At 42.0% G+C, this 14,958-nt stretch overlaps 1 protein-coding gene across 3 annotated transcripts in view; it reads left to right on the forward strand.

Moving 5' to 3' along the window:
• The first annotated feature begins 37 nt into the window (after window positions 1-37).
• The window catches only part of SMG6 (SMG6 nonsense mediated mRNA decay factor), a 191,333-nt gene continuing 176,412 nt past the window's right edge, over window positions 38-14,958 (forward strand). The window contains exons 1-7 of one of the 3 annotated variants that reach the window (XM_032457457.1): window positions 38-241; window positions 2,371-4,105; window positions 4,661-4,853; window positions 5,308-5,418; window positions 8,321-8,427; window positions 8,688-8,766; window positions 14,548-14,658. In XM_032457457.1, coding sequence (XP_032313348.1) covers window positions 154-241; window positions 2,371-4,105; window positions 4,661-4,853; window positions 5,308-5,418; window positions 8,321-8,427; window positions 8,688-8,766; window positions 14,548-14,658 — 2,424 coding nt within the window. In that variant the 5' untranslated portion in view covers window positions 38-153. Of the gene's footprint in view, window positions 242-495; window positions 4,106-4,660; window positions 4,854-5,307; window positions 5,419-8,320; window positions 8,428-8,687; window positions 8,767-14,547; window positions 14,659-14,958 lie in introns of all 3 variants that reach the window. The other 2 variants (XM_032457456.1, XM_032457454.1) reach the window with 2 other exon arrangements.

Below are 14,958 nucleotides of genomic sequence, written 5' to 3' on the forward strand. Positions count from 1 at the left end.
TCCCAGTGCGGCCACCGTCGTTTGGGGAGGAGAGTGGGAGGGGCGGGGAAAAGGGTGGGAGGTGGGTGAGCGCGCGCGCCGCCTGTCCGTCGTGGTTTCCTGGCTGCGCGCGGCGCTGGCGGAGTAGCTGCAGCTGTAGCAGCAGCCGCGAAGATGGCGGAGGGGTTGGAGCGTGTCCGGATCTCCGCGTCGGAGCTGCGAGGGATCCTGGCCACTCTGACTCCGCAGGCCGGGAGCAGAGGTGAGTCGCGCCGCCCAGCTCCTGGGCTGGGCCTGCCCGCCCCGCCTCCCTCTCCTCCTTTGCCTCCTCCCCGCTCAGTTCGCAGCTCTGCTGAGCCCCCGCCCCTTCCCCCAACAGTGGGGGCGGGGGCCGAGGGCGGTCCCTCCTCGCCCTACCAGCCCGAGAGCCGGTGTGGGGTCGGGCTCAGCCAGCTCGGACCCCTCCGGGAGAGCCCAGCTCGAGTTCCTGCCTCCGCCCCCTTTCTCTCGGCGAAGGTGACTGTTCCCCGTTGCCCCAGCCCTCTCACGCCAGCCCGTGGAGTCCCAGCCGTGAGGAGACGCGGAGAGGAGTGGGCGCCGGGGTCTGGTGGAGGCCCCCCGCGGTGTATGGTTCCCAGAGGCATCTTCCGCAGGCCTGCCCCATCGTCTCTTCAGCGTTGGGGAGAAAGAGCTGGGGACATGGAGGAGAAAGGTTTAACATCTTGGGACTTCCTTGCTGAACTTTTTCCCCACAAGGCAGGCTTTTGAAGGCTGCGCCACCCGAGGGATCCAGGACCTCCGAGAGCCGACTCTATTCTGGTTTGGCCTTGGCATGTGTGGGAGCAGTTTTTATCGGAGAGAATATTCAACTTGCAAGTTAAAGTCTCCAGACACACTAGGAAAGCTCCGAAGAAGATTCTAGTGTCTCACCTCTCCTTGGTTAGGCGTGTGTAGTGGAGTTGTGTAGAATGATAGTTATGCTTCTGCAGGCTTGTGGCCGAAGTCTGTGAAATTGGTTTTCGTTGGTCATCTGAATTGGATTATTCAGGTTTTCTCCCTCTGCTCTGGAAAGTGGTAGTAGCTTTCCCCCCTTCCCCCTCACCTGGGTCACAAAGCCTGCTGAGGGTGAAGCTCTTAAAGAGTTAAACTGCTTTACCTTTATTCATATTGGATGAAGCAGTCTTTTAAACTTCTGAAAAAACTAAAGCAGTATCTTAATCTTCAGAGGTTTTTTCCCCCCTTTTTGTTTTGTTACGCCCATGGGTATAAATTCTGGAGCCTGTGATCCCTGTTATGTGCTTGTTTGCATTGGTGTTTATAAAACAATACTGGAATTTTCTGTAGTATTCTGTTTTTGAGTACTCTGTAATCTCACTAACTCCTGTTGTTTCCCCACTGAACAGTCTAGTGGCTACAGTAGCCTTTCCCCTTAATAAATAAAGGTAACAGATACAAAAAAAAGATACTTGCTTATCTGTCATTAGGTAAGTTCCTGGAGCCTAGAGAGTTGTTACTAAAGTTCTGCACTCTTGTTCTTGAGTGCCTCAGTCCTTGGTATTTTGAGAGCATGTCACAATACTTCCATCATCCTTCAGGGAAAGCTACCTTATGGAACTTTTTCCTTCTCATATTCCATCATTATAGCAGTTAGTCTCAGTATTCTAATGATGATAGTCTGAGCAGTATTTCCTTGGAATGACCCTGCTGGCTGCTGTTAAGAGAGTTGGTGACCATGAGTGGAGTTGAATGTGAAAGGAACTGCTTCCTGTTTGCCTCAAAAGTGGGTATGTGATTGGGTAATTGATATCCTAAAGAAGAGGATTGTCCTGGCCAAGTTCAGTGACTGGAGTTGCAAATTTTTCTCCAGAGATGTACAGAAGTGTGGATTTTTATGCATACTCCTTTTTTTCTCCTCCCTCCCCCCATTGGTATGCTAAAAGGACTTAGCCACTTGGGGAATTTGTTAGAGGCAGAAGAAGAAAAGGCTAAGATGGATCCAAGAGCTCTACAGCAGAGAACAGTCCGGTGCTGAACTGGTTAGAGATCTTTTATTCTGATGCTGATGAGGTAGTTTGGGGTCTTGAGGATCCAAATATGACTTAGATAACACGAGAGAGTAAGGTTTTTTATTCTGTTTCCCTAACTTAGCTGTAGGTAGTTCCAACACAGTTAACTTCTTAGCTTTGCCAGTTGCTGAACAAATATTGTAAACCTAGTAGAGCTTCTGCTTCTGTGGAAATTTCCTTCTTTGTCCACCAATATTAATATTTCAATGTGTAATTCTTGCTTGACTTTTCTGTTACTTAACCAGAATGACAATTTTTTTCCTTCCCTCGTCCTTTATCCTTTTCTTCTACCTTTTCCTCCCCAATACTCTCTCCAACATCACAGAAAACATGAAGGAGCCCAGACAGCGTAAAGATAACAGGCGCCCAGATCTGGAAATCTATAAGCCTGGTCTTTCCCGACTAAGGAACAGACCTAAAATCAAGGAACCCTCTGGGAGTGACGAATTTAAGGATGAAATTGTTAATGACAGAGATTCTTTGGCTGTTGGAAATGGTACACAGGTCATTAAAGATGTCTGCAAGGACAACCAGCAGCAAAATGGTCCTGTAGACCCAGAAAACACTCGGGCACAGGAGTCCTTTCCTAGGACTGTTGGACAAGAGGATCGAAGTCTAAGAATTATCAAGAGGATGAAGAAGCCTGACATGCAGATCTATCAGCCTGGAAGGCGTTTGCAGACTGTTACCAAAGAACCGACTAGCCGGGTGGATGAGGAAGAAATTGTCAACCAGGTGGAACAACTGAGAGTAGAGGAGAATGAGTATAGGGGAAATGTGAAAGAGGAGGCTGTGAATAAACCAGACAAAGAGGAGGCAGAAAAGAGTCTAAGTGGTGACAGAGTGAGGGTCACAAAAGGAGAAAAAGGGAAGAGGATTGAAAAAGGGGAGGGCGTGAAGAAGGTGAACGATGACCCTGCTCAGGGGAAGCCGGGTTCTGCAAAGCGCTACTCCCGCTCAGACAAACGGAGGAACCGCTACCGCACTTGCAGTACCAGCTCAGCTGGGAGCAACAACAGTGCCGAGGGGGCTGGCCTGACTGATAATGGATGTCGCCGCCGCCGCCAGGATCGGACCAAGGAGAGGCCACGACTGAAGAAGCAGGTATCTATGTCCTCAACTGACTCCTTAGATGAGGACAGAACTGATGAGCCTGATGGACCCCGGAGGAGCACAGAGAGGAAGAAACATTTAGATAGAAGCTGGTCTGGCCGTGGAGAAGGAGAGCAGAAAAGCAATGGCAAAGAAAATCGAGGCACCCTTCGTGTTACTTTTGATGCAGAAACCATGAACAAAGATTCCCCCGTGGTAAGGTCAGCCAGGGAGGATGTGGATAGGATAAAGCCAGACAAAGGCTCGAGCAGTGGGGGCAAAGGCTCTGAGACTCAGGAGTCCAAAAACCTAAGACAAGAACTTCAGGGTCGTGGCCGTGGCATTCTGATTTTGCCTGCGCATACCACCCTGTCTGTCAATTCAGCTGGTTCTCCTGAATCTACACCTCTGGGACCTCGGCTTTTATTTGGATCTGGTAGTAAGGGATCTCGGAATTGGGGCCGAGGAGGCACTACTCGACGATTGTGGGACCCAAACAATCCTGATCAGAAACCTGCTCTAAAGAGCCAGACACCCCAGCTACATTTTTTAGACACTGATGATGAAGTCAGCCCTACCTCTTGGGGTGACTCACGCCAGGCCCAAGCATCTTATTATAAATTTCAAAACTCTGACAACCCCTATTATTACCCCCGGACACCAGGCCCTGCCTCCCAGTATCCTTACACAGGCTATAGCCCTCTGCAGTACCCGGTGGGCCCTACAAATGGTGTGTACCCAGCGCCTTACTACCCGGGCTACCCGACTCCATCAGGACAGTATGTTTGCAGTCCTCACCCTGCCAGCACCATGAGTCCTGAGGAGATGGAGCAGCACATGAGGAACATGCAGCAACAGGAACTACATAGGCTGCTCCGGGTGGCTGACAACCAGGAACTGCAGCTCAGCAACCTGCTCTCTAGGGACCGCATCAGTCCTGAGGGCCTGGAGAAGATGGCTCAGCTCAGGTATGGTGTGTCCCATCCTGGCTAGAGGGAAATGGGGATAAGCTGGAGGTGTACAGGCTCCCATGGCTGAGGAAGGTAGAAACCTGTTAGGCAAGCTCCTGGGTGTTATCTCCCTTTCACATTTTTTTTTTGTAAGGGAGGGGGAGTTGGAAAAAGAACAGAATAGAAAATTTTATTTCTAGTCCTAGAAATGATTATGGTTCTCACTTTTTCTTTAAGAAAAAAAAAAAGTCTTTAAGAGAGCATGGAATCTGGATATGGAAAAGGAAAGACTTTTCAAAGTGCCAAGAAATGAACAACATGTAACTTGTGGTGAAGATTTTACTTTGGCTGTTAAATTTAGGTGGAGGCATACGGGAAAAAACTACTCTCCTAGACACAACTGTCTTTAGAATGACATTCTGCTATGCAGAATGGAAACTAGGGAGTACTACACCTGGTGGCATTTTAGATTTCCTGCCAAGGAAGACTTTTAATTTGTAGGAACCTCAAGTCTTGGGTCTAGCCTCTCCTGTAGTGTATCTGGAGCTAGAAGTTGCATGTATTTTATTCCAGAGCTGAACTGCTGCAGCTGTATGAGCGCTGTATTCTATTAGATATTGAGTTCTCTGATAATCAGAATGTGGATCAGATCCTGTGGAAGAATGCTTTCTATCAGGTGATTGAGAAGTTCAGGCAGCTTCTCAAGGATCCGAATGTTGAGAACCCAGAACAGATTCGGAGCAGACTTTTGGAGCTCTTGGATGAGGTAAACCATCATCTTTATGTCCTCAGGATAAAGGCTTCAGCACCCTTTAGTTGTGATGGATTTTTACCACCTGAAATACTGTTTTATAACAGAACATTGACAATAAACTGTATGCTCTTTTCTTGGATTTAGGCCTACCCTATCCCTTTTACTTCCTTGAGATCATAACTTACTGAGAGTTGGAGTTTTGAGCTTGGAATCTTTCTGAATGTCTTAGCCAGAGCGTGCGCACGCGCCGTGTTCATTTGTTCGTTTATGAGTTTAAAACTATGGAGAGGCTTATGCTATCAGTTTGACTTGTGCTTAGGTGGTGGCCACCAAATACTGTATATGCCTCCCTGTCGTCAGACCACTGAGCATTAGCAGAACTTTGAAAGGGTCACTTGTCCTAATTTCTGGGTAGATTGGGTCAGAACAGGCTGATTCGGCTGATTCTTATTTTTTCTCTCTATAGGGTAGTGACTTCTTTGATAGTTTGCTTCAGAAGCTGCAGGTTACTTACAAGTTCAAACTGGAGGACTACATGGACGGTCTTGCCATTCGCAGCAAGCCACTACGAAAGACAGTAAGCCAGCTTCTTTATCTTAAATTTATTTATCCATTTAGTAAGCATTTAGTGTTAGTTATGTGCTAGGCACTGTGCTGGGTGTTGAGGATACAAGAATGAAAGATTCAGTCTAGTGGGGGAATAGACCAATTAAGCCAACAATTGTAATGTCATAAGTACTATGGTAATGGCATGTATAGAGTGTTGGAGGGGCATAGAAGGAATCAGATCTGATTTAGACTGAGGAGGGTCAAGGAAAGTTTCTCAGAGACTGTCAGGTTGAGTTTTGAAACATGACTAGGAGTGGAGTGGGCAGTTTCAATGCAGGGCACAGTGAGAGAACCACACCTTGTTGGGAAAGTATAAGAAGTTTGGTGTCTTGATGTCTGCAGTGTGGATTGGGCTGTTGTAGGAGGTAAATGGAATGAAGTGGGAGGGGATGGATTGTAAACTTCTATGCCTTGTTGGAGAGTTTGGACTTTTTTCTGAAAGCATTAAAGAGCCATTGATTGATTTTCAACAAATGCATAGCATAGATTTGTTCTTAGAACCAGTCACTCTGGCAAATGAATGAGTTTGGGCAAGAGTGGAGGTAGGATAATCAGGCATGGGCCTGAACTAAGGTGGAGGTAGTGGAGGTGGAGAAGAGAAGACAGACTGGAAAGATAGAAGGGAAGTAGAATTGAAATTGCTGCCTCGTTGGGTGTGAATGATGAGGTTGGAGGCATGAGGAGTCTAGATCATCTCCCATTTTGTGGCCTAGGAACGTGGCTGGGAAGGAAGAGGTTAGTTCAGTTTGGGATAAGCTTAGATGGAGGAGCTCAAAAATGAACAAATGAATGTTCTGGTCTGTCTGGAGCACAAGAAAAGGAGCTGGGCTTGGTGATAAATAGATTCAGAAGTCATCAATGTATGAGTGATACATGAGTTGAAGCAGAAGTTGGGAAACTGGGAAAGATAGCCAGAGAGCAGGGGGTCACATTTCAAGGTGGTGGCAGGTAAAATTGTCAAGTGCCAAGAAATCATCAAATGTTAAGATTACTAAAAGGTGTCCATTGGATTGGATGACCTCATCATGAGTTATTTTAATTGGAGAGGATGGAAACCAGATTGTAGTGAATGAGAAGTGGGGCAGCAGATAAAATGAGAGGGTAGTTTAGGCTTTTCTCTTAAGAATCTTGGCTGTGAAGGCAAGAAGGGAAGATAGTAGTTGAAAGACATAGTTTCAAGAGAAGTTTGTTTTTAAGCTTTAGCGTGTTTATATGTTGAGAGGAAAGGGCCAGGGGAGAGGAGGAGGTTAAAGATTCACTAGAGAAAGAAGTATAATTTGTGTAGCAGAGGTTTCCTCTTGCCTTTCTGCTCCTTCTGATGATTTGCTATGCACAGGCTCTATTACTGATCAACAAGTGTCTGCTGAGTCCCTCCTACACACAAGGTGCCATTCCAGGCACACGTAATTCAATGTGGAACAGGAAAGCTGTGGTCCCAGCTCTCAGAGTTTAGAGCTTGATTAGGGATGAGTACAAATGTTGGATTAGTAATTGCAGACACAGTGACTTCTGCAAAGGATGTTGTGGGGTATACGGTAAAGGGGCTCAGAGGATCATAGAGGCCTGAGGAATTCACAGTTAAGCTGAGGCTGAAGACCTGAGACGTTAGCCAGGTGAAGGTGTACATGAAGATGTGAGAACTACAACGTTCTTGGGAAAGGGAAGAGTATATGTGAAGGACCCAGAGTGGGAGAAGCATGATGTGTTAGGGGAGCTAAGAAAAGTCGTCTGACTGAGGCACAGTGAAGGGAAGCGGTCCTGGGGAGGTGAGCAGAAGCTAGATCAGCTAGGACTTTGTTCAGAGGGCATGGAGATCCTTTGGTGGAATTTTTTTTTTTTTTTGGTTTCCCTCATTGAGGTGGCAGAGTGGCTGTAGTATGGAAACATACCAGTTTTCTTGGTGCTTTATCAGTTAAACACCAACGATTCTTGGTGTTCTTTCATAGAGAGGATGTGTGGAATAGTCAGGACTCTGAAGGTGTGTGACATGTGATACACAACTTTGCTGAGGCACACTTTTGAGTTTTGTGTTTGGAGGCTGAGTTGCAGTAGCTAGTTACTTAGCTAGTAAATGAGTCTTCCCAAGGGGTCAGTATCTACTTCTCTATTCAGTGGCATGGTAATTTCTTGTGTGTGTGCAGAGTGGAATTACATGTTGTAAAATGATGTTCCTTCAGAAGGTTTTTTGGTTGGGCACATGTCTTGCGATTGTTAAGGGTTTACTCTGTTATTTTCTCATTGAGTGACAAACGCCAAGCCCATCAGTGAGAAAGCGTATATGTAGTATTACCCAGTCTTAGCACGTTGGAGGAGTTTGGTAAAGGGTAACTTATTTAGGGAATTATTGTCTTGCAAAGGGAATGGATGTAATGCAGTAACACAATTCAGTGGTATTAACAGTTTGAGGAGAAATACTATAGTGATGGCAGGAAAAGAACAGAGTAAATAATTGATTTAGTGTTTGTATATCCCTTTATAATTTGTAAAGTCTTTTTACACTTATACCCTCCAGTTACTCTGTGGAATAGGTATTTTTGTATTCCAATGAGGAAACTGAGTCCCCAAGGTTTAGCTGAGATCACACAACTGTTACATAGAAAGTCAGCATGTTTTCTTCCATTTGACTGGGACCTGAAATAAGAATGACCTCCTCTCCTTCTGCCACTCTTTCTCAGGGAATTTTGCATCACGTTGTTGGTTTTTTTCTTTTTTTTTTGGCTAGTCAAGGTTAGACTGAAAACTTTTCAGTTTGTTGAGGACTACTGGTGCCTTATTAATGCTGCTCTGTTATTTTGACCCCATGCCTGTCCTTTGGGGTTGAAGTTAGAATTTCTTGGGTATATGCTACTAACTGATCGTTTTTCCTGAAGGTAAAATATGCCTTGATCAGTGCCCAGCGATGTATGATTTGCCAAGGAGATATCGCCAGGTATCGGGAACAAGCCAATGACACAGCAAACTATGGGAAAGCACGCAGGTACTATTTCCTCTTGTTCATTGCTTCTCTTCCCTGTGTGACTTTAAAATAAGCCCTATTAAGAGCAGTGGGCCACCTGAGCAGCCTCCTGTATGGCTGTTTTACAGATGCTCCTATTGGTCTCTGTAGTCATGCTTTACTACTCCAGGGTTATGTCTAACACTCCAGCTTAAGTAGTAAGGGCTATCAGGTGATGAATTGGGAAAGTGTTGATACAGAACTTTTTGTTGTTGTTTTTTTTTTACTGTTTTCTATTGTAGTTGGTACCTGAAGGCCCAGCACATTGCTCCCAAGAATGGGCGCCCCTATAACCAGTTGGCTCTGCTGGCGGTGTATACGGTAAGAAATCTTGGACAGGGAAGTATTTTGCAGGCAGTGTGTGAGAAATAGGGATATCGATAGCATCAGCTCCTGGAGTTAGATTTCATCTGAATACTATAACCCAAAGTATATCCCCTTTGGTCTGCCATCCTCAAACTCCCTTTTGTTAGGGTTATGTTCAGAGATAAGTTGTCAGGGATCCCTCACTTCAGTTGAATCTGTACTTCATTTGCTTTCACTGCACTTAAGTTCCTAGCAGATGCTCATGCTCCAGCCAGACATTGCTCTTTCTTTTTGACTAAGGCTTCTGCTCTGAATCTTGCCTTGCTTCCCTTCCCTATCCCATTGAGCTAGGTTGTTACTGATTTCTGGAAGGAAAATAAGGCTTCCTTTACTTCTCCCCGTTAAAGTCCTCAATTAACCCTAAGTACATCCTTTCTTCCTTTCCCCAGATCATCTTCTTATTCTTCTAATCTTTTTACCCAAGGAGTCTTCTCAGCAGAAACACAATAAATGACAAATTGTACCTCTCTAGATCTTACTAAACTCCTCTCAGTGTGGCTCTAATGGTGAGATTGAGCTGATGGAGCCCCTTGTAAGGAAGCTGACTTCAAGGGGCCCAATGGTAGGTACCAGAGGTTTCAGTATAAGAAGCAGCTAACGTGCTCATTAGTAAGGAGAGTTTTCTTAATGCTGTCAAATTCATTGCCCAAATAAACGGTGTTTGAATTAATATTTTTATTCCACAAAATGTTCAGATAAATTCCTAATAATTATGGAATGAAATTGTTGATTAAGTAATGTTGTTTACAGATACACTTTCTTTTAGAATCTGTTGAATCTCTCTCTGCTTTTTACCTCTGTCTTATTCTCTTTGCCTTTTCCAGCATGTCGTATAGTTGGAAGCAAACAGTATGTAGCCTTTTCCCATTGGCTTCTTTCACTTAGCATTTAGGGCTTTCTGGCTTAATAGCTCTTTTCTTTTTATTGTTGAGTAGTATTCCATTGTATGGATAAACCACAGTTTGTTTATCCATTCCCCTACTGAAGGCCATCTTGGTTGTTGCCAGCTTTTTACTATTATTTATAAAAATTCTATAAATGTTACATGCACGTTTATGTGTACTTCTGTGGACAGAAGTTTTTGACTCATTTGGGTAAATACCTAGAAGTGTGTGTATATATAGTTTTGGAAGAAACTGCCAAACTATCTTCCAAAGTAGCTATACCATTTTACATTCCTACCAGGCTTGGATGAGAGTTCTTTTTGCTCTGCATCCTTGTCAGCATTTGTTTTGTCAGTGCTCTAGATTTTGCTCATTCTAATAGGTGTGGTAGTGGTATCTTGTTTTAATTAGCAATTTCCGAATGACTTATGATGTGGAGCATCTTTTCATATGCTTATTTGCCATCTATGTATCTTCTTTGGTGAAGTGTCTGTTTAGGACTCTTGCCCATTTTAAAACTAGGTTATTTTCTTATTGTTGAGTCTTAAGAGTTCATTGTATGTTTTGGATACCAGTCCTTTATCAAATATGTGTTTTATGAATGTTTTACCTCAGTCTGTGGCTTTTCATTTTCTTAGCAGTGTCTTTCGCAGAACATGTTTTTAATTTTAATGAAATCTAGCTTACCTTTTTCTTTTATGGATTTTGTTTTTGGTGTTGAATTTAAGAAATCATTGCTAAATTCAGGTTACCTAGATTTCTCTTATGTCATCTTCTAGGAGTTGTAGAGTTTTCCATTTTCCCTTTAAGTCTACAGTCCATTTGAGTTAATTTTTGTGAAAGATGTAAGGTCTATATATTTAGGTTTATTGTTTTTCATGTGGATATCCAAGTTGTTTTCAGCACCATTTGTTGTCTTTTTCCCATTGAATTGCCTTTGCTTCTTTGTCAAGGCTCAGCGTAGATGACTATATTTGGGTCTGTTTCTCGACTGTCTTTCTGTTCCACTGATTTATTTGTCTGTCCTTTGGCCAGAAGCACACTGTCTTGAGTATTGTAGCTTTATAGCAAATCTTGAAGTTGGGTAGTTTCAGTCTTCCAACTTTGTTCTTCTCCTTCAATATTGTGTAGGCTATTCTGGGTATTTTACTTTCCCATATAAACTGTAGAATCGGTCTGTTGATATCTATAGATCTAGTGAGTGTGAGGTGGTATCTCATTGTGGTTTTGATTTGCATTTCCCTAATGACATTAAGCATCTTTTGATGTGCCTTTTTGGCCTTTTGGAAAAATATCTATTCAAGCAAGTCCTTTGCACATTTAAAAAAAAATTATTTTTAAATTAAAGGAAAAAAGTTAATTGTAAAATACACAGAAAATGAAATTTACTATCTTACCCATTTTTAAGAGTACTGTTCTGTAGTGTTGAGTACATTCACATTGTTGTGCAACCAGTCTCCAGAACTCTCTTCATCTTGCAAAACTGAAACTCTTTACCCATTAAACAACTTCTCCCCTTTCTCCCCTCCCTCTAGCCACTGGCAAGCAACTTCTGCTTTTTGTCTGTATGAATTTGTCTACTCTAGTTACCTAATATAAATGGAATTAAAAAGTATTTGTCTTTTTGTGACTATTTCACTTAGCATTATATGCTTGTTATAATTAGGTTCATCCATGTTACAACTTGTTTCAGTTTCTTTCTTAAGGCTGAATAATACTCAGTTGTATGTATACATCACATTTTGTTTATCCATTCACTTCTCGATGGTCACTTACACCTTTTGGCCATTGTGAATAATACTACTGTGAATATGAGTGTACAAATACCTTTTCATGACCCTGCTTTCAATTCTTTTCATATGTACTCAGAAGTGAATGTACTCAGAATTGCATCATGGGGTAATTCTATTTTCAGATTTTGAAGACCCACCATGTTGGAAGCTGCACCATTTTATGTTCCCACCAATAGTGCACAAGGGTTCCAGTTTCTCAACATCCTTACTAACACTCACACTATTTTCTGTTATTATTACTATTTTTTAATAGTAACCAACTCAATTGCTGTGAAAATGGTTTGGCATTGTGGTTCTGCCTTGCATTTCCTTAATGAGTAGTGGTCTTTTCATGAGCTTATTTGCCATCTGCATATATTCTTTGGAGAAATGTTTGTCTAGATCCTTTGCATATTTTTAAATTGGGTTGCCTTTGTTGTTGAAATGTAGGAGTTCTTTATATATTATGATCCTTCTCAGATACATGAATGTGCAGATAGTTTTCTTCCATTCTATGGGTTGTCTTTTCACTCTCTTAATAGTACCCTTTGATGCACAAAAGTTTTTAGTTTTGATGAAGTCCAATTTATGTCTTTTTTGTTGTTTGTGCTTTGATGTCATAGTTATGAAACCAAATTCAAAGTTAAGGTCTATCCCTATGTTTTCTTCTAAGAGTCTTTATAGTTTTTGCTCTTATATTTAGGTCTTTGATCCAGTTTTGGTTAATTTTTGTATATGGTGTGAAGTAAGGGTCCGGCTTCATTTTTTGCATGCGGATATCCAATTCTTTGCACATCATTTGTTGAAGAGACTATTCTTTCCCCATTAAATAGTGTTGGCACCCTTGTTGAAAGTCATTGATGAGTGATAGGTTTGTTTCTGGACTCTCAATTCTCTCCCATTGATCCATATGTTTATTCTTGTGCCAGTACCATATTGTTTTAATTACTGTAGCTTTGTGGTAAGTTTTTAGATTGGGATATGTGAGTCTTCCAATTTTGTCATTCTTTTTCAAGATTGTTTTGGCTATCTGGAGTTCTTTGCAATTCCATGTGGATTTTAGGATTGACTTTTTCATTTCTGCCAAAACAGTCATTGTGATTTTGATAAGGGTTGCACAGAATCTTGGATTGCTTTGGGGAGTATTTACATGTTTACTACGTCTTCTACTCCATAAACACTGGTTGTTTTCCATTTATTCAGGCCTTTAAAAGGTTTTGTAGTCCCAGTGTATTAAGTTCTGCATTTCCTTGGTTAAATTTATCTCTAAGTATGTTATTCTTTTTGATGGTATTATGAATGGAGTTGTTTTCTAAATTTCTTTTTCAGATTGTTCATTATTAATGTGTAGGAATACAATTGATTTTTAAGTGTTGATCTTGTGTCTTGCAACTTTACTAAATTCCCTCAGTGGCTTTTTGCCACTCTAATTAGATCGTCATATGTTTCTTTCATGGACCTCTGACCTAAATCAGTACTAGTTTCTAGTCCTTTTCCTCTGTCCCTCTTTTTTCTGTCTCCCTCTTAACCTAATTGTCTAGTAAAAACACTTTCTCAGCTTTTCTGTAACCTCCAATCAGTCATTCAGTGAATCTCTAGTACGTACTGAGAATATGCTTGTGCACAGTGCTTTGCTGGGTGCCATCAGCAATAAGTGTGTGACATGATTTTGTCCTGAAAAAAAACTCCGTTCAGAAGACAAGTGAGGCGTGTAGACAATGATAACAAATTAGACTTGATGAGATATGATGCAGTTGATTGTTAGACACACCATTATTTTCTCTACCACTGAGAAAAAATGTAATTTAAAATAAGACATAATGATAGATGTTGACTGTAGGTGGTATCTCAATTTCAGAGATGTTAAAATATGAAAAAGTCACTGTAGAATTAATAAAATACAGTGTAAAATCAATTGAGTGGAGTAGGCAGAGATTAGTACGGATTGAAATAATATTAAAGATAGCTCCCATCTAACTGATGTAACTGTGTACCAGATATTCTTTTGAATTGTATGCATTATATGAATTCTAATCTTTTTAGGAGCCATACGTGTGTGTGGATATCTTCATTTTACAGAAGGAAACCTTTCTAGGTTGACTTGCTTAGGATTATACCTAATAAATGGCAAGACCAAATTCCAACTCAGACAGGTGACCTTAGAATGTGCACCTTTAACCATGCTAGATAAATGCAAGATGGAAGTTTTGAAGAGTGAGTAGATTCTGTGGAGAGAGAGAGAAGCTAGTAGTCTGGTTGCATTTTTGAGACAGAGAAAATTAGGTAAAGAGGTATATGATTGGAAGATAGAAAGGCTCTTTGATGTTCTTTCCCCCTTTATTTCAGTGTTTTTCCTTCTTCTGCCTCTCTCCCTTTCTTTTTCTTCTTTTTCCTATTAATTGGTTGTAAAATGGACTTGAAGTATTTATTTGCTGAATACATTGGATAATAATTTGTTTCTTTTTCTCAGCAGAGTCAGCATGTTGTAGTGAAAACTTGAAATTAGGAGCCAGAGAGACCTAGGTTCAAATACTGGTTTATCTGAGATTTGGCTTTAGGACCTTATTGGACAAGTTATGTAATAATCTTCTTAAGCTCCCATTTCCTTATCTTTAAAATAGGAATAATAATCCCTGTGGGACAGTTTCCTTAGGTTTAGAGATAATATCTATGAAGTGCTAATCATTGGTCTCACACATAGTTATGCTTAATCAATGATGTTGCCATTGCTATTTATAATTTTTAAAATAATAAATAATTAGTAGGTAAGTTGAACATTTTCTTTCCCCAAAACAAACTGGCCTTCATATTTTATGAGGTTCTTTATTCTTCTCTCCCCCTTCTGAGCACTTGGCTTTAAGAGTACCTCTACCTCCACGTAAGACATAGTGCTGTGCAAGAAGGTGTTCTGGTGTAATCACTGTGGCTTTTCTGTGTGTAGCTTTCTCATGTTCTTGTTGGAATTCCTCACAGCCTGGGACACAAGTTGGGAGGGACAGGAGGGTTTCCTGGGTCAGCTGACTCAGGCTGGAGTCAGGAAGAGAACTGGTTGACTCAGTGTCTCTGACCTCTTTCTGCAGAGGAGGAAGCTTGATGCTGTCTATTACTATATGCGCAGTTTAGCTGCCAGCAACCCTATTCTGACTGCCAAGGAGAGTCTCATGAGCTTGTTTGAAGAGACCAAACGGAAGGTAAGTGCGGGTGCAGGCAGAATCACTCTTTCCTAGGAAACTGTGTTTCTCTTAGTGTCTCTGTGTCCTGAAGAGAGTGACTAATAATGTCCTCAAGGGGTCCCATCGGGCTGTGCTGATGGGAGACGGTCAGCCCCTGAGCAGAACCAAACTCATCTTTAGGAGAGCTCTCCAGGGCCCTTGGGTGTACATGTTCCACAGCATCTGGTTTACAGAATTAATAACTTATGAGACAAAGCAGATGAGGCTCTGCTACTTGAGATCTATGGCAAAGTCTTTACTTTTTATGGTATTTGAGCA

The sequence above is a fragment of the Camelus ferus genome, chromosome 16 (genome assembly GCF_009834535.1).
Source record: "Camelus ferus isolate YT-003-E chromosome 16, BCGSAC_Cfer_1.0, whole genome shotgun sequence".
In the NCBI taxonomy this organism is placed as follows: Eukaryota; Metazoa; Chordata; class Mammalia; order Artiodactyla; family Camelidae; genus Camelus; species Camelus ferus.